Source organism: Mustela nigripes, chromosome 9, assembly GCF_022355385.1.
Source record: "Mustela nigripes isolate SB6536 chromosome 9, MUSNIG.SB6536, whole genome shotgun sequence".
NCBI classification, from domain to species: Eukaryota; Metazoa; Chordata; class Mammalia; order Carnivora; family Mustelidae; genus Mustela; species Mustela nigripes.
In genome coordinates, this window is record NC_081565.1 from 47,022,445 (window position 1) to 47,048,560 (window position 26,116).

Below are 26,116 nucleotides of genomic sequence, written 5' to 3' on the forward strand. Positions count from 1 at the left end.
ACTTTATTAAAATTTGCTAGTTATTTATTCTAAATCAAATTTACTGTTGCTGCCACTTTAGTGAATTTTTCACATTAGTCATTGTACTTTTCTACTCTAGAATTTCCTTTTTTAAAAAATAATTCCTATCCCTTTATTGGTATCTTCTTTTTGCTGCAATGTGTTCATCATACCGTCTTAACTCTTTAATCATGGTTCCCTTCAGTTCTTTGAACATGTTTATAATGGCTACTTTGAAAACTTTGTTAAACTTGACATCTGATTGCTCTACAGGCAGTTTCTGTTGTCTGCTTTTTTCCAGAATATGGGTCATACTTTCCTGTTTCCTTGCATGACTAATTGTTTTTATTGGAATCAGGACACTTTAGATAATATATTGCAGCAAACTGAATACTGGTGTCTCCCCTCTGCTGCTCCTTATTGTTCTTTATTAGTTTGGTAACACCTTATTTTATTGGAGTCTATTTGTTTCTTGCACCAGTAAGCTTCTGATACTGTTCTTTAGAGAGCATATCCTTGGGTTATGGGCACAGTCACCCTGGGTTAATAGTGGTTGTTTGTTTCTTAAGATTTTATTTATTTGACAGCGAGAGACAGGGAGAGAGGGAACACAAGCAGGAGGAGTGGTAGAGGGGGAAGCAGCCCCCCATTGGGCTCTCTGCTTCCCGATGAGCAGGGAGCCCAATGTGGGGCTCAATCCCAGGACTCTGGGTTCATGACCTGAGCTGAAGGCAGACGCTTGACTGAGCCACCCAGGCGTTCCCAACAGTGGTTTTTTTCAAGGTTCTCTATGGTTGTCCCTTTCCCTGGTCATACCCAGCTGTTAAACTAATTGCGGGGTGATTTTTTTTTTTAATTGCTTACAATAATACGCTGGGGCACACATGCTTATAAACTATACCAATGAAATTGGGACTCCTTCGAAAGAGTAGTTCTGAAGTTGGTTACTGATGTTTGTTCTGATCCCAGACAGTCTTCTGTCAGCAATGTTTTTCCTGGACCATAAGCTGGTCCATTTTAGCTTATATGCCAAATGATTCTACCAATATCATCCAAGTTTCCCTTCCCGATCATCCAAATTGCCCTTTACTACTACCTTCACTGTTTTGGAGGAGCACCCTTAGGCCTGACCTTCTCCACACTCTGTTGCAAATGAAGGCAGTTCCTTTAGTAAAGAGCTGGAGTTCTCTGGTTTATTACTTACTCTTCTTCAAGGCAAAATCTCTTTAAGTTATGGCTATGGAGCTGGAAGTAAGAATAATGGCAAGCTTCTCTCTGAATGACACTCCCAGCTGAGGAGCTGAATGCCAGTGGTGGTGGTTGGTTGTGGGGATGGGAGGGCAGTAGCTTCAGCTATTTTTTTTTTTTTTTGCTTGACTCTCCCTAAGTTACAGGCTGAGGGAAGGATGATTAGTGTCCCTGTATTCCCAGTAACACCACATTACAAAGTAGAGTTCCTCAGGGGCTGGATCATCTCTCACTGACACTTGCCTTTAACATAACCTCAGTTGTAGACAGGTGGGGGACAGGATGAGAAATACTGACATCCTGCCCCTCCTGGGATGATAGTTCTCCATCTGGAAAGGATGATGAAGGGAAGATGAAACTCTGTGTTCTTGGCTGCACCTGTCTAAAGTAAAAAGTTTCCATCTTGCTGAACTGGAAGGGAGGAAAGGGGAAGCATATTTTTCAGTTCAAATACTAAAGATGGCCATCCTTCCTAGTATGTTCTAGTAAATTCTCTTGGATGCGTGTTTATTTTGTTGCCAAGTGTTCTTCAGCCATATCCAGAAATTTTGATTAGTTGTTTTGAAATAATTTTCACTGATTTTGCTGGTGAGATTGTCCACAGAATTCCTTATGCTGTTATGCTGAGAGTCAGAGGAACGCTACCCATCTTCTTCATTTCCTCTTTCTGGAACATGTATCCTCTCCAGTAAGATTTATACTGGGACTTCTGCTATGTCTTCCATCTCAATTTCTCTCTGTATTCTGAATTTATTTTTAGTTTCTAATCCAGCTAACCAATTTTCTCTCCAACTCTAATGTTCTGAATTACTCTTTTGAGTTTTTAATTGTATTGACTATATTTTAAATTTCCTTTAGTACTGTTTTTTGTTTGTTTTTAAAGATTTTATTTATTTATTTGGCAAAAAGAGAGAGAGAGAGAGACAGTGAGAGAGGGATCACAAGCGGCGGGAACGGGATAGGGAAAAGCAGACTCCCCACTGAGCAGGGAACCCAATGTAGGGCTCGATCCCAGGACCCTGGGATCATGACCTGAGCTGAAGGCAGATGCCTAACGACTAAGCCACCCAGGTGCTCACTTAGTTTTTTTAAAAATCTGCCTGGTATTTTAAGATAGAGTCTCATTGTTTCCTTATATTTTCTTTTCTTACAGCTTTGTTTCTAACCATTTATCCAGTATGTATTTCATAGTATATATCTGATCTATTCTTAAATTCTAAAGAATTTCTTGTTTACTAAACTTGTTTGCCATGACTGATTACTAAATTTTATGAAATGCTTTCTGTGTATGTATTAAGATTTATATAATTAAATTTTATTTATTTATTTGAGTGGGGATGGGCCAGAGGGAGAGGGAGATAAAGAATCTCAAATACGCACCACACTCAGTGCAGAGCCTGTTGAGGGCTCGATCTCATGCCCCCGAGATCATGATCTGAGCCAAAATCACAAGCCAAACGCTTAACTGAATGAGCCAGCCAGGCACCCCAAGATATTTGAACTTTGAATATTCACTGCATATTTGGTGCCATGAGAGAATTTTAATTTATTTTCAAATGTGTACTAATGAAATTGTGGCTCCCTTAAAAATAGTTACCCCTTAGAAGTAACATGGAAATACTCATGGAAGAAATTATATGGTGTATGTGAAATGCTTCAAAATCACATGGGAGGAGTATAGGGGGTGGGAATATAGAAGCAGCACATTGGCTATGAGATGATAATTCTTGAAGCTGGGTAATAGATAAAGGTTCATTACTATTCTTTGTATTTGTGTATACATTTGGAATTGACTTTCCTGTTCCTTCCTGCTTTAACCTTGTGATCTTGATTCTTACAGGGAGGGAATTTGTAAACTAAAATGAGGTCAAAAAGAGCAGTTAATGAATGCATCATCACATTCCGATGTGTAGACTTTTTAAACCTGAATCATCTATAAAGCTGAGGGCATCGTTTGAAAACACTGACAACTTCCTGTTAATTTTCCCTAAATGAAATCATCAAATGCTTTTGTTTTTATTTTCAAAAAAAAAAAAGTGCTCTGCAACAAAATACCTAAGAAATCAAGCACACATTTCACACATTTTTAAAATTACACTTAGGTATTGAATTCTAAAACACTTAGGTATTGTACTTTTTCAAAAATTATTTCCTCAAGATCCTGCTGATATGATCAGCTGTTCAATTTCTCTGTGTTCAGCTTACTGAGTGAGGTAAAAACAACTTTTTATTGATTGCTCATTTTTAAAAAATATTTTATTTATTCATTTGAGAGAGAGAAAGGCAGAGAGCACAAGCAAGGGGAGAGGCAGAGGGAGAGGGAAAAGCAGAATCCCCACTGAGCTGGGAGCCAGACATGGGGCTTGACCCCAGGATTTGGAGATCATGACCTGAGCCAAAGGCTGACGCTTAACCACCTTAGCTACCAAGGCACCCTTACTGGTTGCTCATTAAATGTAAGGCATCGGCCAGGCCCTTAGGAATCAGTCTACCATTTGTAGAAATATACAGTTTCTAGGGGCAGCTGGGTGGCTCAGTTTTTAAGTGTCTGCCTTCGATTCAGGTCATGATCCCAGAGTCCTGAGATCGAGCCCCTCATCAGGCTCCCTGCTCAGCAGGATGCCTGCTTCTCCCTCTTCCACTCCCTCTGCTTGTGTTTCCTCTCTCGCTGTGTCAAATAAATAAATAAAATAAAATCTTAAAAAAAAAAAAAAAGAAACCTATAGTCTCCTTGGGAAGACAAATTACATGACAAGATGAACAAGGGAAGGATGTAAGTAATTGTCAAGGCATCAGAATAAATTTTATATGCCTTTTTTGTTAACTCAAAATTCGGTACCCAGAATTCCTAATTCCTTCCATTTTAGTAATCTTAAACCCTGAAGTGTAGTAGTAGTAATCTTAAACCCTTAAGTAATATTAAACCCTGATTAATCCCTACCTCTAAGATAGCAAGGGGACATAAATTGGGAAATTAGAAGAGAACAGGTAGAGGGCTCTAGTAACATTCATTAAGGCACCAACATAATATCTGTAAATATATTCATTTCTTTCTTGGTAAACATGGACTTTTGGTTTCTGCCATGCCAGGACGCTATGATACTTATCATGAACTGAACTGTTACAAGGAGCCAAACTCTAGGCGTAGGGAGAAGTGATTTGGAAATGGAAGCATGACTAAAATCTCCACAGGCAGAAGTGTCACAGATTTATATATTTAACCAATATATATAGTAATGTTTATGTGTCAGTTACTATGCTAATTAGACAATGAATCAAGCAATTATAGTGTGACAAGTACTACAATAGAACTTTAATAGACAAATACTGTAACAAAACAGGGTGTTTGGGGAACACAGAGAAAGGCCAGCCAGCCAGTGAGCCAGAAGAAGGAGGGTGGTGGTGGACCAGAGTCTTTCAGGTGGAGACACAACAAAGGGCAGAAACAAGAGGGAGACCAGCCGGCTTGGACCTGAGGTCTCAGAGCTGCTCTGTCCCATACTGGAGCCATTTAGACATGTGTGACTGTCAACCACTTGCAATGTAGCTAATTGAGAAACTGAATTTATAATTTTATTTTTTTTAAGATTTTACTTATTTGAGAGACAAGAGAGTGAGCGGGGGATGGGAGAAGGACAAGCAGACTTCCTGCTGGACTCCCATCCCACAACCCTGAGATCATGACCTGGGCCGAAATGAAGGGCTGGCTGCTTGACTAAGCCCCCCAGGCACCCCTGAATTTATAATTTTAGTATATGATTTTAATTCAACTGAAATTTAAAAATTGGTGTTTCAATATACTTGCAATGACTTGTGTATATGGATCTACCTTTCCTTTTTTTTTTTTTTTTTTCAATAGATTCTAGGAGTGCCTGGGTGGCTAAGTTGGTGAAGTGTCTGCCTTCAGCTCAGGTCATAATCCTGGCATGCTGGGAGACCTGCATTAGGCTCCCTGATCAGCAGGGAGTCTGCTTCTCCCTCTCTCTCTCCCCATCTCCCTCTCTCTCTTTTCCCCTGCTCGTGGTCTCTTGCACTGTCAAATAAAGAATTTTAAAAATTATCTAAAAAATAGATTTTATTAAGTCCAGAGCAGAAACCACTTTTTTTCTTGACAGAGAGAGAGTGCATGCACGAGAGAGCACAAGCAGGGGGAGCAGGAGAGGGAGAAGCAGATTCCCCACTAAGCAGGGATCCTAATGTGGGCCTGGATCCCAGGACACTGGGATCATGACCTGAGCAGAAGGCAGATGCTTAACTGAGCTACGCAGGCACGCCTGGATCTACCTTTCATAGTAAAATTTATAAAATTTAATACAGATCAGATTATTGCTGATAAAAATTAAGCATCTAATTTGAGATGTGCTGTGATTCCTAGTGTGAATGTGGGTTTTGAAGAGTCAACAGTAAATCTATGTTTTTGGTCTGAGGGATTGGAAGGATGAAACTGCCAACAACCAAGATGAGGGAGTGCTGAGAGAGATTGGGGGTGGGGGTGGGAGGTTGGGGACTGGAACAAGTCACTGAGGAATGAGTGAAGATGGAGAAGTCCAAGACTTGAGGCCTGGATCAGGTAACTTTAAAAGATCTGAGAACAGCAAGAACCAGAAAAGACTGAGTAGCAACCTCTGAGGTAGAAAGAAAATGGAGTGTGGTGTCCTTGGAAGCCATGTGAAGAGTATTTATCAAGGAGAAGGGAGGGATTAAATAAATGTATCATATGCTGCTGATAGGAAAAGAAAGATGAAGTCTCAGAACTGACCAGAAGATTTAGTAAGGCGGTGACCTTGACAGTGGTAGTGGCGGTGTTGAAAGTGGGGTGCTGGCAAAATCTGGATTGAAGTGAACTGAAGAAACAAGGAAGAGGAACTGGAGACAGAAGAGATCTTTGGGAGCTATATACCAATGAAAGGCAAAGCAGTAAGACAAAGAGCACACTGATTTGTGTCCAAGAATTTTTTTTTTAATGGGGTAGGTACAAATTAAAATTTTTTTAAACTTTTGCCCTGGAAGAAATGATACAATGAGGGAAAATTTGAGCATGGAGAGGTAGGCAACCACTAGAGTGAGGTCTTGGACCAGGTGAGAGTCACAGAGGAAAGAGGATTTGATTCTCATGTACACAAATATTCGTTGAACTTGTGCTGAGTACAAGGAACTGAAGATCCCAAGTGGAAAAGATGAAGTTCCTGCTTTTATGGAGGTCTATCAAATAGGGAGATGGGGAAGTCCTTAACTGAGAGCCCTTTCAAATATTTGAAATTGTTTTCCTTTCAATGGTTAGAGATACTCAATTTATTTAACCATTACTTATGTGTTATGATCTTCCCAGTGCTCACACCCTTCATATCTCAGAGATTATCACTATGCTTTTTTTTTTTTTAAGATTTATTTATTTGAGAGAAAGAGAAAATGAGAGGGAGGGAGGGACAGAGGAAGAGGGAGAAGCAGACTTCCCACTGAGCAAGAGGCCCGACTGGGCTTAACCCAGGACCCTGGAATCATCACCTAAGCAGAAGGCAGATGCTTAACTGATTGAGCCACCCAGCAGCCCCTATTACTAAGTTTCTTATCAGAAACTTTCTAGGAAAATAAAGCATAAATATGCTATCCACACATCTGAACTGCATTCTTATTTCACTCCACATATTTTTCTGATTTCCACTTTAACCAGCCATGATTCCATACTACTGCATAAAGATAATGCATCATTTATTTGAATTGATGTACCTTATTTAGATGCCACCATTGAGAATTTTAGCCATTCCTAAGCTTTTGCCTATTACAAACAACTCCAGAATGACTGGGGCTGATGTGCAAAACATTTCAGGTCTCAAATATAACCTTGGTATTCAGCCTTCTCCATCTTTTTTGGTTACACTCTACATATGAACTATTCTGTTTCATCCACAAAATTAGGAAAAAACAATGCAAAACAATGCATTACCAATAAAGTTTTCTAAGTAAATGCAAATGCACTTCTCAATAACTTGGCACTATTCCAAAGGGCTAAGTCCCTAAGCTACAACTTTTCCATTATGCCCATAATCCACTGGGGAAACTGAAATACTCAAACCGATTGCCGTGTTCCCTTAATTGTATAGCTTAAAAAAGAAAAGTTAAAGATGATGTAAGTAAAACACAATCCAGGAAGAAATGCTCAGCCAAGTCCTCAAGAAAGAGGTATCCAGATGATTATATTGGCTTTGTTTAAGGAGTGGCTGATGGGTAAAAACAGCAAAACAGAAAAATACTCCATATGAGAAGTCTGAAAATTAGGTTGCTAGAAAAGGCTACTGAAAGAAGAAAGACATCCCTGAAAGCCATCAGAGAGACCTGTATTTTCTGAAGGCAGCAAGAAAAATGCCCACATGTTTTTGCCTTGACATCCTCAGAAATGTACTAAGAATGAAGGAAAGAAGGTACATATGGTATTACAGAGTAGTGCAGGGCTTACAGTGACAGGAAGCCCTGAATTCAGGCCTGTTCTATCATCTGTGTATCTCTAATGTGTGACCAGGGTTGGATCCCTGTGCTGGGGAGTGCAAGACTCATAATCCCATGTAACCCAAACAGCTCAATATCAATGCTGGGGAGTAACTGGTTTATTTTGTTGTTTACAATTAGCAGCTTATTATCTCTAAGACAGTCTCCTAGACATAAAACATTGACTTTACAGACTCTTTAAACAGATAGGCTATATGACTAAAGGACCAGTAATAGACCACAGTGAATAGTACTTAAATCTGAGGGAAAAAAAGGATCTCCCTGTGAGAGAAAACAAAACACAATCCTATAAAATGAACAACAAAAAGCAGAGGAAGAAGCAAACTTCCATTTTATGAAACACTCCAAACCACTAACGCATGTAAAATAACTCACTAATGCATAAAAAGTAGAAACAAAGGTCAAATATTAATTTAAAAAATACCTGACACACTAGCATATATGTCTAGTCTTTTATAGTTTCAGACTCTCTGATGATTAAACACCCAGCTTTTCTCAAGTTGTTGCAGGCCCAAGTATCGTTCTCACTCTACAGTTATTAATGATCCTCTTTTTTAACACAATCTGAAGACAGAACTCAAACAGAACTCTTCTTAGAATTACCATCTTAAATTCTGCTTCACATCAGTATGTTTTCAAGAACTGGACCTTTTTATTTTTAAGACAACTTTATTATTTGATTATATTCATTGTAGAAAAATGTGAAGACACAGAAAAATATAAAGAAAATGAAAATGATTCAGTGTCCCAACCCCAAGTACAGTAACAAAAGATTATATATCCATTTCTGATATTTTTCTGATTTATGTAGAACTTTAAAACAAAATTAGCAATGCAAAATGTGTGCACATTTCCTTTTTTCATTTTGTATTATAGAGCAACCATTTCTTTAGGACATTAAATATTATGTGAAAACATGATCTTCAGTTTGCTCTTCACAACCCAATTAGAGCTATGCTGTAAGGTACTTCCAACTGTTGGATATTCAGATTGTTCTGAATATTTACTATTATAACTAATGGTATATTAGAGGTCCTTCCCTATATATAATTCTTTGTACCTCTGATAATTTTTTAAAGATAAATTCCTAGAGTAACCAGCACAAAGGGTATAAGTATTTTTAAGTTTTTCGATACATTTTAGCAAACTGCCCTCCAAAAAGACTACAAATTTATAGTAACACCAATAAATAGCCTAAGAATTCCCATTTCTTCTTTGTATTTCCTTGGTAACATAGGAACTGGATATTACCTCCAAACCTTATTCTTACAAATTTACTGGGGGAAGGGTTGGTGGGGTCTTATCTTTTTTTTCCTGAAGGGTCAGAATTTTTCCACATTTACCGGTCATTTCCGAAGCAGTCTAAGCCTTCGAGAAGGCTTCTTTGATACATGCATGTCTTATCATGTTCTTCCTTAGCAGGCAAGGGTAGGAGGGCTGCATGCCTTTTCCATGTTTTTTCCAAGTTAAGCCGAAATTTCTCAAATGACTCAAATTAGGAAGTCTTCCTGTCACCTACGCAGCCATGCTGGTTTAATGTCTTGGTAATAGAACAGAAAACTGGGCCATATTCTAAAAGGAAGAAAACAGGCACAGGTCACATTTAACCAAGCATCTGCTGTAGGTAGGGATTCTGAAGATCAGGATAATCGCCAGGAGTATTTAATTAAAAATCATATTTTGATTTCAGAGACTGAGGAGTCATGGTATACACACATTCAATAAACTCCCCAGGAAATTCTCAAGTTCACCAAACTTTAAAAGCAACCAACGACATGTGGGACTAGTGATAGCCCCTAACTCTTAGTTCCTCTCTCTCCTTTCCTGTAGAGTGAGTTGTGCTTATTTCAAGAGGGCTGTTCAGATTCTCACGGACCTCCACCCCTTTTCACCTCACTAGGATATGTTTCATACACCAACCTCCAGCCTGGATTAATGTAAATCAACCTCTGTCATTCACCTTATGCCAGTGGATAAAAATCCTTGAAATTTTAGTACATTTGTATCTCTAAACATAACAGGATCCTCTTCATCACTCTAAGTCTTATATATCTTTGTAAACCATGGCTGACCATATAGTGGGTGCTCCCTTAAGTGTTTCTGAAATGAGTGAATGGATAATACACATTTCAGTGTAGAGGGGACTGAACATGCTACCCCAGAATACCCCAGAATAAGGGATTATTAGTAGGGTGTTCCTTAATGCAACAGAATGGAGGCCGTGAGTCTCAGTATTGTCTAGAGTAGCAATTCTTCATTTTCTTTCTTTAGATCATATATGTCTTTGAGAATCTGATGAAAGCTATACACATTAACCCTCTTTAAAAATACATACATACATAAACACATTATTTTTACATACTTTCAGTAACTTCACAGGAAAGGAGAACATGAATTTCTACCATTCAAGCATTTTTTAAGAAAAGATTTTATTTATTTATTTGATAGACAAGATCACAAGTAGTTAGAGAGGCAGGCAGAGAGAGAGAGGAGGAAGCAGGCTCCCTGCTGAGTAGAGAGCCTGATGGGGCTCGATCCCAGGACCCTGGGATCATGACCTGAGCCGAAGGCAGAGGCTTTAACACACTGAGCCACCCAGGCACCCCATTCAAGCATTTTTTACTTAAAAATGAAGCTGAAACAATAAATTTATTGCTTGAGAAATTATCTTTAAATTCAAAAAAGATTGTGGTTAAAATGGGGTCAGTTGAAAAACTTAAAAAAACAAACAAACAAACAAACAAACAAAGAAAACCACAACAGCCCATCACAACCTGCAGGTGACAATTGCCTTCGCAGTAGCAAAGTATGAGTCACAGTTCCTATAATCAATAGCTTGCTTATTTAGACAGGCTAACGTTCTGCTGTTTCTATTACACTGCACTCAGGGCAATGTACCAGTTTGCAGTTTAAACTGACTTTCCTCAGTTCTTAGAAATTAATTTATTTCCCCTTTCTTCATAATTATAATAAGGCTTGCCTGTATTTCAGTTATGATGAAACACTTCATGGGGGAAAGAGGGGCTATCGTTTACTCATTAAAAAACATTTAGCTTCTAGGTCTATAGGCTGAAACCAAACATGTGTTTCCTGTCCCTTAGGGACTTTAAGTCTAGTGGGAAAAGATGGAATACAAGTTCCAATATTCTTGACTTGGCCAGGGCATAGAGCTGAGAGATACCTTGTTACATGGAGGAGTACTGCAGCCTGCTGTATCTGCTTGTGACAACCGGCTCTTTGTATCTATCAGTGGTTTTGTATTGATAGTCTGAAATTAGCTGGGCTGCAGCATTTCCACTAGGCATTCGGTATCAATTAAAATCATGGCTCCTCAGTGCCCAGCAGCTGTCAATCACTGACCATCACACAGTGTCTTCATCATACTAAAATTGTGGCTCTCGTTCCATGGCTCCTTGCTGGTTAGCAGTTCAGGCAAGGGAGGGCTTTTATGAACTTTTCAAATCATCTCTCAACTACTTGTCATAAGACCCAAGTGTCTAGGTGTGTTCTAGACCTTAGGACAGGCTGGCTACCTTCCCTGGATACTAGGGGAATGTAATATCTAACTGGCTTGAGGCAACACCTTATCCAACGTGGTTAATCAACAGAGTCACAAAATATCCAAATAATCCAGAGATGCTCATGTATCTCTGAGCTTTAGCACTCAGTTTAAATTATATTCTGGGAATTAATACTAGAGTTGAAAAGCTACCAATGTTTATCATTAATCACTGTCTTAGTCTGATACAATGTCAACACTAAGCAGACATTCCTTGGCACCGTTTTGGTATTCCTATTAGTGCTTTGGCTTTAAAGGCTGCCTACACTTTGCCAAAGAGCAGTTTTGTCAGCAATGTAAGCCATGTACAGAACAAGCACTCTCAACCTCCTGAAGCATTATTTAGGGATGCCCTGCAAAGCAGGACAATGTTAAGAGGTTAGCAGACTAGATAGTAAAACTCTCACCACCTCAACTTGCACTACTTGCCCAAATATGTAACTACTCAATTTCACACTGGTTAGTATGGTGGTTAAGAGCATGAAAACTTGTAGAGAATTTCTGGACTAGTAGAAAATACAAGACGAGTGGCCCAAGGGTGAAATGCAAGTAAGAGAGAAAGGCAGCTGTGCAAGTGTCTGCTTGCAGATGGCCGAGGGTACTTACCTTCAGGTTATGGAGGGTTTCTGACCATTCCATGGACCCTATCTGAGGTATGGTAGTGAGGAGCAGACTTTTGGCTTTATTGGCATTTTCTTTCAGGGTCTTTAGGACCCGGTCCACCGAAACCTAGAGAAACAACAGCACAGGACGTTACTGGCAATTTATCATCCTACCGTTCTCCACAGAACATTTTCCTGAGTTCATTCCTGATCCATAAAGTCAGTTTATGCCAATTCCAATCCCCTGAACACCTGTTCTGCATTTTTCAAGGCAGACATGGTCCCAGCCGGGGAGGTCTTAGGAGAAACCCAATGACATCTCTGAAAAGACACGGTCTCAGATGTATAATGTGTTAGCATGGTCTGGAAAGATGTGGCCAATTCTCCTCCTGTCCATAGAAAAATGGATTCCAGTCTTAAAATTGTTCCTACACTGGCTAACCAATCATAAGATAAGCACATGGCTCTTCTTCTTCTTCTTCTTCTTTTTTTTAAAGATTTTATTTATTTGACAGAGATCACAAGTAGGCAGAGAGGCAGGCAGAGAGAGAAAGAGGAGGAAGCAGGCTCCCTGCTGAGTAGAGAGCCCAATGCGGGGCTCGATCCCAGGACCCTGGGATCATGACCTGAGCCGAAGGCAGAGGCTTTAACCCACTGAGCCACCCAGGCGCCCCAGCACATGGCTCTTCTTGAGAAGACTTTGAGTTATTGAAGAGAAATGCTGGAATCAGAGTATTATCACTTCTACAGCTCCCAGTGAATTAATGGATGGGTGGCTAACATCACAGAACAACAAAAATCCCAAACCAAACAAAAAATCCACTTTAATGAGCTTCCTGACAGGAAAACTGAACACCAGTTTTGACATCTAAATTGGATCAAATCTCTGGAACCAGCTGTCAATTTACAAAGAATACAGAGGACTGAGAAATCTGTTAAACTACCCCAAGGAGATGAGTTCAGTGATCCAAAAGGTTTCCTGTGGGAAACTCTAGAGGACAGTTTCTTTTCAGAACACTTGGAAGTAAAAAAACTGTGATACTTGAGATAACTAGAAACATTAACTATGCTTTGATGTATTAAGGAATTACTGCTGGTATGTGACAATGATAAGGTGGTTATGTTAGATGTTTATGGCTAAAATCATGGATCAGAGTCCAGATGAAATATAACTGGCCCTAAGCTGGTATGTTCACAAATGAAGCTGGATGTTGATTCATAAAAGCTCATACTGTCCATTGACTTTTTGTATGTGACTGAAATTGCTTCATAAGGATGTCGAAAAAAGTTGTGAATATAAAATCAATGATCAGAGGTGGAGTACTTGCCACACCTCAAGGGTATCTGAAGTTGAGGGGCACAAATATTACACCTTTCTATTTCCTGGAGTTTATATAAAGTCCAGATCCATCCCACAAACCTGATGTGTGTTTAAAAAAACTGATGAGCAGTGGAGCAGGTGGGAGTCCCATCACTGTGGGAATACAATGCAGTCACCAGATGGGAGCTGCCAGGAACATGCAGAGGCTTGCTTGAAGCAGTCTTCCAGGCTCATGAAGCAGGCTCATGAAGCACCCAAGAAATTTACCTTGTATTTATTTTTTTTTTCCTTATACTTTTCACATTTTTCTTTTGACTGATATTTCTTTTTTTTTTTTAAGGACTTTATTTATTTGAGAGCAAGCGAGAGAGAGTGCAAGAGTTGGGGGAGGGTAGAAGGAGAGGGAGAAGCAGACTCTACTGAGCAGGAAGCCCGATGTGGGACTCGATCCCAGGACCCTGGGAAAATACCTGACCTAAGATCATGACCTGAGCTGAAGGCAGACGCTTAACCATCTGAGCCACCCAGGCACCCCTTCCTTTGACTGGTATTTCTGTACAGATTCTGATCTCTTTTTCTTGTCTTTATTCCAGGTGCTGGGATCCACCCAAAATGCCTGTTGTACTAACCTCCTCACAATAAAATCTAAACCCTCTGTTGAAAGTCCAGTTCACATGTCAAGTTCTCAAACATTTCCGCACACCCTCTCCCATCCATCATAGTGGCCATGTGAACTACAGAAGCTATAGGAGCTGCTCTACATACAGGATTTGGTCCCATTCTCCCAGAAATCCTGCAAGGTCAGAACTGTAAGTAAACAACCTCCACCCCTCACCTCAGGCTCCATCCCACCGAAGAGTAAATGGATCAATGAATGTGCCCAGTGTTCCAGGTAAATGGAGCAACAGGAATCTGAAGGTGGGTGTCTTCAACTCGAAAATCTTTGTACCGCCTCAAGCTGCACATCTGGTTTAAAGCACAGTGACATGCATGGCTGGCTGATGACGCCACCTGCATCTGTGCTTTCCTTGTGGCACTAAGCATCATTATCTGCCTTCATGCCTTACCGCTGACAAACAGCTCAGTCTCTCTGCTTTCAACTCAGGTGGCTCCAACTGACAGCTTTCCAAACCTCACGTAGTAAAGGAAGCACCATGTGCTCTGCAGAGGAGACAGGTGTCACCAGACTGAGCAGAAAGCCACAGGCAGGAAGGAACCTGCTCTCTGGCAGTGGCAGAGGCTGGAGCCTCCTACTAACTGGAAGCAGCTTCTCAACACCATGAAGCTGAGCTGTCCCTTAGGTGACCAGAGCTGTGAAGTTAAGACCAGATGCTGCTGTGTCAGGATCTCGAAGTTTCTTATACACAAAATACCCCAGTAGTCAGCAACAAATTTATTACACTGAGGAGTCGGTACAAGGTATTCACACAAAACAAAGAACTGTGTTCAAGTCCAACCAAACTCCATATACACAGATGGACTGACAATAAGGGTATCTTACTGTTTTATAGGAAAACGGACAGTGCAACAAGCCGCTCTGAGACGGTGGGAAGGAGAAGAGGTCACCTTCCATAAATGTGCTCACAACAGACAACCCCACACTTGTTCTTTACTTTAAAACCTCTTGACTGTAATTTTGGCCCTTCCTCTATTTTATTTCTTAAAGATTTTTAGTTATTTGAGAGAAGGTACGTGTGTGTGCGCACGCACAAGCAGAAGGCAGGGCAGAGAGCCAGGAAGAGAGGGAATCTCTAGCAGACTCCCTGCTGAGTGGTGAGCCTGACAGGGAGCTCAATCCCATGACCCTGAAATTAAGAGTCAGGTGCTCAACCAACTGAGCCACCCAGGTGCCACCCCCCTCCCCGGACAAGACAAATGATCCAGTTCCTTCAAGTGAAATGCAAGGAGTGAAAAGACAGAGGAATCTTAGATGAAAGGAGATTTAAGAGGCAGATCGTTTAAATGCAATATGTGGATTATAAGGAGTATGAGGTTATGTCAGACAAGAAGGAAAATGTAAACAGTCTGGATTTGGTTATACTAAGGAAGTAATATCAATATTTTTTGGTACAGTAGTGGTATTGTAGTTATTTTATTATTTAATTTTTTAATAAAGGCCTTCTGGAAAAACATTTTTTTTTCCTGGAAAAATACATCAAAATCATGACGGCAGGGGAGAGAAAAGTGAATAGGAGCATATATAGGACATAAGACTGGCTGTGGCTGGTAACGTTGTATGATGGGTAACTGGGGGTTCCTTATACTAGCCTTTCTCCTTTTACTGACGTTTGAAGTTTTCCACAGTGAACATATTTATTTTGGAAGCCTGACTGAAGTGGTCCAGTGTCTTCACATACCAGCTAGACATCGGTATCTTTCCAGCCCAGAACCCCTCACTGACCTCCCCTGTGAAATACTTACATGGTCTACACAGTGCTGTCTCCCTCCTTCCTCTCCACCCCACCCAAGTGTGCCTGTCTTTCCCACCACCCTTCCACCGGAAAGGCTTCCCAGACTTCAAATATTTGGTTGGGTCAACTGGCTATGTGCTCCTCACCATACCAACTCTATAGCCCTGAGCTTTCTTACAATGGTTGGCTTATCTCTGCCCTTCCTCACTAACCCTCAAAAAGCCCCAAAATAGTCGTTCCTCACAGGCTTGTCTCTCTGCTGTCACAGTCCCACACCAACATCATGCAGTCATGGTAGGTTAAATAGAGAAAGTACTCTTACCAGGCAGAGGTAATGAAAACACACACAATAACCAGTAGCACATGATAAGGAAATTATAACCAAAACACACTTTCATCCTTAAAATAAGGCCCAATCTCACTATGATTCCCGTCACACCTACATGTTCACGATGTACTGTTTATCTGTGGATAAAAGTATCTTTTTCTTCTCTGTGGAGATCTTTGTATCTTTAAAAGAGAACTATAAAGAAAATACCTGACCATATATTCAGGGCTGACTTTAAAACCTGGCAGAAAGGCACTTTCTGGAACTAATACAAGAGAACAAATGGTGAAGACACTCTCTCAACAGCTCCCACAGGGCCCGGAAACCCAAGCCGTACATGTTGGGAAGAGAATTCCACCTACCGCTTCCTCGTGCTCCTTCCAGCAGTCATAATCTGTCGCCATGGCGATACTTGCATAGCAAATCCCAGCCTCCTTAGCGAGAACCACCTCTGGAACTGTGGTCATGTTGATAACATCTGCTCCCCAGGTGCGGAACATGAAGCTTTCTGCCCGGGAGCTAAAACGAGGTCCCTCAATTGTGACCATCGTCCCTTTTGAGTGGCATCGGAGTCCTAACTTTTTAGCAGTCTCTATGAGGACCTAGAAAACAAAGAACCACAAACTCAAAACATACAAACGTAAGTTAACAGCTTACTATTTTGCTGTTTTTTTTTTAAAAAGATTTTATTTATTTATTGGACAGAGAGAGAGAGAGAGATAGCAAGAGAGGGAACACAAGCAGGGGGAATTGGGCAGGGAGAAGCAGGCTTTCCGCTGAGCAAGAAGCCGGATGCGGGGCTCAATCCCAGGACCCTGGCATCAAGACCTGAGCTGAAGGCAGACGCTTAACAACTGAGTTACTCAGGCACCCCAACTATTTTGGTTTTTCCCCCCTCATGTTTGACAAATGGCTAGTACCTGCAGTCCCTCAGACAGCCTGGAAGATCACAGAAGGATGTTTCCTAGATCCTCACCCCATCATATAACCCTGTTCCCCTGAGCCCTTGCACACACAGTTTACAGCTACAAGAGCAAATAGTGATTCCTCAGCAGCTTGAAGAGACTAAGCTGGGTTGGGAACAGGGACTTGAGTCTGAGTCATTTACCCCATAGGCTGAGCTTATAAGGTGCCAATCCTATTCACATCTCCTCAAAGACACGTTAAGAATGATTTCCAAGCTCCTGACTGGTCTTAACACAAAATCTAAAGACTTTTATTGAAGCTTTTTTTTTAATTAGAAAATGATTTTGGGGGTTCCTGGGTGGCTCAGCTGGTTAGTGTCTAACTCTTAATTTTGGCTCAGGTTATGATCTCAGGGGTATGAGATAAAAGCTCTGTGGCTAGCTCCGAACTGGGTGTGGAGCCTGCTTACGATTCTCTCTCCAATCTCCCCACCTCCAGAACAAAGAAACTGATTTCTTCATAATCTCTTTTGCCTGTTGTCTCTCCCAAAGGCAAAAACAGAATGGGACTGTGCTGGTTTTTTCTCTGTAGGGATAAACTTATCATGGCATCTTACTTTAATGGCAAGGCCACGCATGGGTTTTAATTATTTAAAAGTTTGATCACGGGCGCCTGGGTGGCTCAGTGGGTTAAGGCCTCTGCCTTCGGCTTGGGTCATGATCCCAGGGTCCCGGGATCGAGTCCCGAATTGGGCCCCGCCCCGCCTGTCTCTCTATCAAATAAATAAATAAATAAATAAATAATCTTTAAAAAAATAAAAAAAATAAAAGTTTGATCACTTTCTCCAGTGACTAATTAATAACACACATCTAATTCTCAGGCTTTAATTTCTAGCCTGTGCTTTAACATTCCTTTATAATTCAAAAAAAAAAAAAATTTAACTGTTAACCCACTTAAGTACTGCCAAAAATTCACTTAATCTTTGTATGTTTTCATTTTCTCATCTGTAAAATGGGAATAATGAGATTGTATTACAGAAGTACTGTGAGGATTAAATAAGCTAAAGAATAATACAGCTAAGGATTGCGTCAGGCACACTGTAAACACTGGATAAAAGCTAAACCACTCTTCTAACAATTACTAATCCTGGCACCTTCTATACTTGTTTGCCAAATAACTGGCAAAGATTCCTGAAGTACTTTATATATAAAATGGTGTGACTCAACGTCAATAAAAGGCTCCAATTTAGGCCAAAGTCTAGCCTGCACATGTTGGAACCACATAAGCAAATTAACCTATTTTTTTAAAAAATAATTTTCACTATGATACAGCAATGTGAGAAACAGTTTTAATAAGAGCCTTGGCAACACCAAATTTAGAAGTGTGACAAATCACAGACAATGTGTAAGTTGATGTTATATCATGTTTATTTATACTATGTATGCTGAAAATAAGATTATGCTTAATAAAAACTTTCCCCTTGAGTACAGGTTATAAATTCAAGGGCCTAAATCACTTATCCTTCACCTTTCCCTCCCCCACCCCCAAATTAAAATATAGCCAGCCCAGTCTCATCTTCATTCAATGTCTTTTAAAATCCTGAATAACCAAGCCATATATTTTGGCCAAACTTGACCAATGACTCCAGAAATGACTGGAGGAATACCACAACCACCTTGTACACTGGGCTGTGGCATGTTCCGTTCTCACATCCCCCTAGCTGGGGGTGCCATGATGGTGAGGAAAAGGAAGTGAAGGATTATGGATGTGGACCAACCACATCTGTAAGACATGGGGTCTTATCACTTGAACCAGCACTTTGCACCCCCACAACCACAAGAACAGACAGCTCCAACATCATGTTATCAGTAATACAAACCACAGGCTGAGAGATCTGTGGGTCTGAGGCAAACATGCTTTCATTTGCATGTTTTTAGCAATAATTAAATGGAGCTCCTGAGTCTACCACCATCCTTCAAATATATTAACAGTATCAGACCACCAAGCTATATATATTTATGTGTCTAGACTCTGAAAGACATTGCTTCCGATTACCTCCTAAAATGATTAGAGGTGAAAATATTTTGGGGGTAGAAGTGACGGGGACAAAATATTAACCCCACATATGTGACAAATGTTTTTTCTACCCAGGCTCTGGGGAACCATTTCACCTTCCCAAGGGAAACCACAAGCTTCTTTGGGTAAATTTTCTAAAAACATTCTATCTGCATGTGGATATTGTCATATTTACCTCCTTATATATAACATATGTGGCAGAAATCTTGTTCACCATTTGACAATTCACCTTGACAATCCTTTCTCATCCGCACACAAAAGTACGTTATGTACTTTGTGAATGTTTTAAGTTAAAGTGATTATCGCCAAGGGGCAGCACCATCTACTCTACATTTCTGGACAATATTTATAAATCTCTTTCAGAGTAGGTAGGAATAAAGTTATATTCCGAAGGCTTATTTTCCCCATTTTCTTTTTAAAATTTCTTTTATTTGACAGAGAGATAGAGCACAAGCACAAGCAAGGGGAGTGGCAAAGGGAGAAACAGATTTCCCGCTGACCAGGGAGCCCAATGTGGGGCTCAGTCCCAGGATCCTGGGATCATGACCTGAGCTGAGGGCAGACCCTTAACCAACTGAGCCACCCAGGCGCCCCATTTCTCATTTCCCACCCAGGTGTCCCACTTCTTAAATCGCCTTTGCTAGCATTCTTTTAGTCTTACATGGGAGAGGGTGGGGGTCCCCCCTGGCTTGGCTAGACCAAGAATAGCTGAGTTAAAGTGGTCTCAAGGGAGGCCAACTGCTATTGGAAATGATCCCCAATTGCCAAGCCACCACATTTGCATGTTTCCGCATACATCATTAGTATTTCCCCTCCCTCCCCTCTACTGCTGGTACCTGAATTCAGTGTTTTCTATGGTACATGATCTCAGGCCTATTCTTAGGCCACCCCCATTTAGAAATGGACAAGAATTTTACACACATCTAATTACCCCCGGAAAGCAAATGTATTACGTGGACAGATCTGCGTTCCAAGGAAAGACTAGCAGCAACGTTCTGATATATTCTGTTAATAATTACCTAGAAACATATATATCCCAAATACTCAAATACAAACTTAACCTGCCATTAAAAAAAAATAAGTAAAAAGTATTTTCACACAAATCAGAGAGAATCAACAAGCAGTAGTCTATCTAAAAAGGCTCTCCCTAAGTCCTGGCTTCAGATTTCTTCTGAAAGACTTTGCTTCTGATTACCTCCTAAAATGATTAGAGGTGAAAATATTTTGGGGGTAGAAGTGACGGGGACAAAATATTAACCCCAAATATGTGACAAATGTTTTTTCTACCCAGGCTCTGACCCAGGCTCAAGACCACCGTGAGGTTAAGAAGCCCTTGTTGTTAACTCTAAGTTAAATACTTTTACATAATTACGCAAGGCTGAACACAAAAGCTGCATTAAATCATCTACTTTCCATATGCAGTGTTTAAAACTATCTGAATGAGTACAATGCTTAGATAATTCCACTAAAGGGCTATCCCCTTAGTTCAAAGATTTTACTGTAATCCTGGAGTTCAGAAGGCTGGAGAGTAATAGCCAAACTCAGCTCAAAGGCCAATGATGCCAATCTTTATCAAAAACTGAATTCTTAAAAGCAGTTAGCAGTTGCTGATGTCTCATAACTGGCAGGTACAGCTCAAAGCACTTTATAAATCACAAATCACTCATTCATCCTTCACACAGTGCTGTGAAGTATACATTCTCATTACCTTCACTTTTCAAACGAGGAAACTGAGGCCCAGTGGCATTAAATAACTTATCCAACAAGACACAACTATTAAGAACAAGAGTAGAGATTTGATCCCAAGTAATCTGGCTCCAGACTGTCCACTCTTGACTAATAGGCTGTCCTACACTAAATGATATAAAAAGTATTCCGACAGCAAAATCAAAACCTATGAAAAAGATAGGCTGCAACTTTGAGTGGCTCAGCTTATCAATGACTGAGAGTAGTGGAGGCAGTACTAACAAAGGGAAAGTCTTCTAAAAACCTTGTAGAAGAAGCAAGCTGGAGTGGGGAAGAGGGCCACTTGCTTGTTAGCTAATTAACTGAACTCTCTAGATGCCACCCCAAGCCCTTATGACTTATTTTGGCACACCTTCCAGAAAGACTACGAACCTCTCTTGTTTTGGGGCAGAACGGCTCAGCCATGGGAATATGGCACACTCCTCTGGTACAGGAATGACTTCCATCATAGAAGGTCTGAGGCCTTTTAGTGGTCCTACAAAATAAAGTGAAAAGGTTTTGTTTTTTAAAAAAGCCCTCAGTCCATCCTGTGGGGGCCGGTGAATCCACAGTACCTAGGTCAACACCTTGGTCCTTGCTCTAGAATCAACAGCTATGGATAAGCTGAAGGAAACTGCTGGAAAAGCCGCTTACAGGATGGTGTCCGGCTTTTCTGGCTCTGGGTTGGTAGCAACATACTTTCCAACAGGAATTTAAGTGTGTGGTCCGGTGACCGACAGGACAACCACAGCAGATTGTAGGTACAACTCAACTTTGGGCTTGGGAGGCCCAAAGAAGTCACAATCCCTGTAGACGTAGAGGGGTTGTGCAGTGAACCCCATAGATATCCACCACTTAGATTCAACAATGCAAACTTTATCACACTTGCTTCATCTGTTAGCTTTTCCATGGTTGCAAATCTCAGACTTTGTTGTTTCACGCCAACTTCAGAAGAACCAAAATATGTGGATTTTTCACTGTAATGTCATGATCACATTTGATAAAAATCAATTCCTCAATCCCAACTAACAGAGGAGATGCAAATTTCCCTGATGGCCTCAAAAATGTCTTTTTTTTTTTTTTTTTTTTTTTACTTATTTTTAATTTTTTAACTAGTACTTTTTAGTTTCAAGTTCCAAACAAGGTTCTAACCTTGCATTTGATGGGCCTGTCTCTCATGAGGGTAGTTCCTGCCCTCCATCCCTGACCTTTGGCCCACTGACGAAAAGAGCCATTTGTCCTGCTCCACTTTCAGGAATCTCGTTGCCACCTCATTTAGCTTATTCCTCTACCCACTGTAATAAGCTCTGAAACCTTAGTTCAAAAACAGCCAAGTCACCCTGCAATTTTTCACCTGAAGTTTTCAGAATAAAGCACTTTCTGTGTCCTTTATATTGTTCTCAACTTGAACTCATGAGTAATACAGGAAAGAAAGTCTTCATCTTTCCTATAGAGGGGAGGGCCGGGGAGGGACAGACCAAGGGAAAGCAGGGGAAGCTGGATCACTTCATGTCTCCTTCTGGGAGCGGCAGGGAAGGGAAGAGCATGGAGAAATATAATGGTTCCATTTATCCAGCTGGTGCATCCACCTACCAGAATTCATCAGTTACTTCCATCCTGTCACAGAGAAAACAGTGACTCTTAGCTGGCACCAAAGCCACTTGGCTCCATAATGAAGCCTCCATGCTCCGCAGGGATGAAAACCTGCCTGTGCTCCTCCCAGCCCTCTTTCCTCTGTCTTTGGGGAAGGCCCAGTTGACCCTCAAGCAATTCCAGATGGGGTTGAAGAACAGGTCAAATGGCTGTCCTACTCCCCATGAACAGAGGCTTTCCTCTTTTGGTGAAACTAACCAATAAAATGGTGCCACGTACTCTAGTCCTGGCTTGGTATCAGCCTTCTGTGAGTCAGGTATTAGCAATATCCCCATTTACAACTGTGATGAAGTAGGAAAACGGAGTCACAAAAACCTCCAGCAACTATATCCCCATAAATGTTCATGCAACAACACCCCCACCTTCTGTTTCTCTCTCTTCTCTTTCTACTCCTTCTTTGCCTGATCATTCCTCTTTGTTCTGACCTTCGACCTTAAGACAAAACATGAATTAGTTATGCTTTATGTTATGTCACATACACACAGTGCTAATTAACTACAGTTCGTTCCCTCTGTCAAGTGGAACATCTTACACTTTTCTCTTTAAGCAAAGCTCTTTAACTACTAGCTACAACTGCTGTATCTGTTTGATTCTCTATTTCCAATCATAAAATGTAGTTCATCCACCCATATGCACAGGCATTGTGACATGGAGTCAACCAAGATGTCCAGACGATTGCCAGCAGCTCGGAAGCAAGGTCGGAAGCTAGAGACAAACAAGGAGCCAGCCCCAAGGAGAATCTACGGTTGAGGCCAGAGCCTCAGAGAACTCAGCCCTGCAGGGGCAAGTGAAGGGCTGCGCCCTGAGAAAGACATGAACACTTTAATACCAATATTTCTAATGGTTTCAGGGCTGTGCTGTCAAGATCCAGGAGAAGGAACGTGTGAGAAAACACCTCTTCACACAGCCTGCCCACCTATCTGTCCTGTTCACATAACTAACTTAAGTGTCAACGCATTCAATGAAAGATTTAACGACTTAAACTAAAATCACTGTAAACAGCAATACTCCTGTCCAGCATAAAATGGTAAGGCATGATTGATGCTGAATGCAATTCTGACCAAGAGCAATGGGATTTATAATCATGAGGGGCAGGGGGAATGGAGCACATTTTCTTCCCATAAAAAGTACAGTGTATAAATATATTTTCTCTTCCTTATGATTTTCTTTTCTTTTTTTTTTTTTTTTAAAGATTTTATTTATTTATCAGAGAGAGAGAGGGGGAGAGAGCGAGCACAGGCAGACAGAATGGCAGGCAGAGGCAGAGGGAGAAGCAGGCTCCCTGCTGAGCAAGGAGCCCGATGTGGGACTCGATCCCAGGACGCTGGGATCATGACCTGAGCCGAAGGCAGCTGCTTAACCAACTGAGCCACCCAGGCGTCCCTCCTTATGATTTTCTTAATAACACCTTTTCTGTATAATAACACCTTTTCTGTAGCATACTTTATCATAAGAATATAGGACACAATGCATGTAACAAAGTATGTAAATCAACTATTTATGTTATCAGGCTTCTGGTCGACAGGAGGCTATCAGCAGTTAAGTTTTTGGGAGGTCAAAAGTTACACATGGATTTTCAACTGAATAGGGCTCAGCACCCCTATCCCCATGATGTATAAGGGTCAACATTCATTTGTTACAGCAGCAACAGGACACTAATACATGGGCTTATGTGGTTTAAGATTCAGCCAACCCCAGCTATGGCTTCCACCAGTTATAAAGAAATGATGCTGAAGGTTGGCCCCAACTCTAGCTTCATTAGCAAACCCTCCCAGCGAGGCAAGGGGACTGCGAATTTCACTTCCCTGTTAGCTTGGGACCCCAAGGGAAAACACTCTGGGACTGACTGATTTGGCTGGGTTTATCGCTCACTCAGTAACTCCGTGCCTCAGAGAAAAGTCAGTCTGATCTCTCTACCTCAATTTGTATCCATTTCCTCATATTTAAAATGGGGGAATAAAGAATACCACCTGCCTTCTAAAGGTCAATGTGAAGACTGAATGAGACACGGAAGGCAAGCGCTCAGCACTAGCAACCACCATTTATGGAAAATCTGCTGCTGTACTTCTCAAGTGCCCACCTTAGGACTTGACGCATGTATGGACCTCAAGTTGAAGGTCCACAAGAAAACAGTCTGAGGCTCTCAAACAGGGACACATACTAAGGGAACTGAAGTGTGCACACGAACAAAAAACTGTGCATGGAAGAGTGAAGGAGGCAAAACTGTGTTGTGTACTGGCAAGAGCAGTGAGTTCAAGACTTCCAAGGAGAGAACACTGAGCACTTTTCACACACAGAACAGCGAAAAGCCCAGAAAAAGACAGACTGGTAGGTTGTTGAATCGGCTGATAACTGACTAGAAGACTTGAGTCGGCTCTCGGACAGCCATTTGTTAGTAATTTTCCCCTGAGGAAAAGTGGAGCTGCAAATAACAAGAACACTTGTCCTACAGCAGAAGCAAACACAACTGCACATCTGTGAGGCAGCACATGTCCCCAACAAGCCTCAACATGCAGGAACATGACTCAATTAATCTACTGGCAAAGCAGGGCCGACGGCTGATTATAAGTAGTGTGGTTTTGGGGAAATGATTCCACCCACATCACTTAAAAGGTATCTAAATAGTAATGCGCATGGACAAACTCAAACTCAGTTTCTAAGAAACCAAAATTAAACCAAAAAAATCCTCCCAATCCCTCTTTTCTTTTTTTAAAGACTTATTTATCCCAAAGACAAGGAGAGGGAGAAAGAGAGAATGTGAGCAGGGGGAGGAGAGAGACAATTTTCAAGCAGACTCCCCACTGAACTCAGAGTCTGAAGCAGAATTTGATCCCACAACCCTGAGATCATGACCTGAACCAAAATCAAGACTCGGACCCCCAACTGACTGAGCCACCCAGACGCCCCCAGGCTTTTTATTAAAGCCTGAGTTCTGAGGGAAAGTGGAAGTGTTCTATATAGCAAGGCGTCACGGCCATCCTGCTAGTTCCTCTAGCAATTTATGCCACGAGGATGTTCATACAAACACAAAGATAACTGGGCATACCAATGTTAACCAACTCAAGTTAATACAAACAGGAAACTGAAAACAACCCACTTTCACTCAGAAAGCAGCTTAAATGAATCACACTGCCAACAATGGAAGAGAGTATGTAAGGAGGAACACAGTGGCATATGACGACACGTGTGAGAAGCTGAGAGAGATGGTTTAAAGGGAAGACTGCACATTGTGAGCTAGGATAGAAGAAAAAGACAAACTGTTCTTTTTCTAGAATTCCTACAGAGTCACACAAACATTTTTTTGTGTGTGTTAAAAAATATATAAATGGTAGGTAATATGGACAATATGCTCAATTTAGTTAATGATGATAGATCTTTAAGACATTTCTGTATCAGCACATAGAAATTTATTTAAGGTTCTGAATAGAAGGCCATGGATATATCAGTATATTTAAGTTATTATACAAAAAACAGGCAATTAAAAATGGTACAACTTATATCTCTGAATAAGCTACCTTATACAGGTTCCTCAAAAACTGTCAAGGAACTGATACAAAGGCCTCCCACATTTCAAGTTTAATGGACAGATTTCACCCAATTTCCCTTCAAAGGGCTATGGTAAGGACACACCCACTGGAAACAGAGGAGGGTTTCACTTTTTACCATATACCCTCCTGTGCTGTTTTCATTTTATCTCATTACAAGTATGTATTACTTGTAAATGCTCTAAAACACAGGTTAGGTTGGACAGCATTTTAGTTTTAACATACACTGTAACACCAA

At 40.9% G+C, this 26,116-nt stretch overlaps 1 protein-coding gene and 1 long non-coding RNA gene across 3 annotated transcripts in view; one reads left to right on the forward strand and one right to left on the reverse strand.

The window, feature by feature from the left end:
* Positions 1–23,037, forward strand: part of LOC132024694 (uncharacterized) — a 33,901-nt gene extending 10,864 nt beyond the window's left edge. For both annotated transcript variants that reach the window (XR_009406281.1, XR_009406280.1), the window contains 2 exons: positions 13,828–14,152; positions 22,972–23,037. This is a non-coding gene — a long non-coding RNA (uncharacterized LOC132024694). The remainder of the gene's footprint in view (positions 1–13,827; positions 14,153–22,971) is intronic.
* The window catches only part of MTAP (methylthioadenosine phosphorylase), a 44,230-nt gene continuing 26,511 nt past the window's right edge, over positions 8,398–26,116 (reverse strand). The window contains exons 5-8 of the mRNA XM_059411553.1: positions 21,074–21,176; positions 16,336–16,575; positions 11,918–12,040; positions 8,398–9,324 (exon numbers count right to left, since the gene is read on the reverse strand). Coding sequence (XP_059267536.1) covers positions 9,286–9,324; positions 11,918–12,040; positions 16,336–16,575; positions 21,074–21,176 — 505 coding nt within the window. The 3' untranslated portion in view covers positions 8,398–9,285. The remainder of the gene's footprint in view (positions 9,325–11,917; positions 12,041–16,335; positions 16,576–21,073; positions 21,177–26,116) is intronic.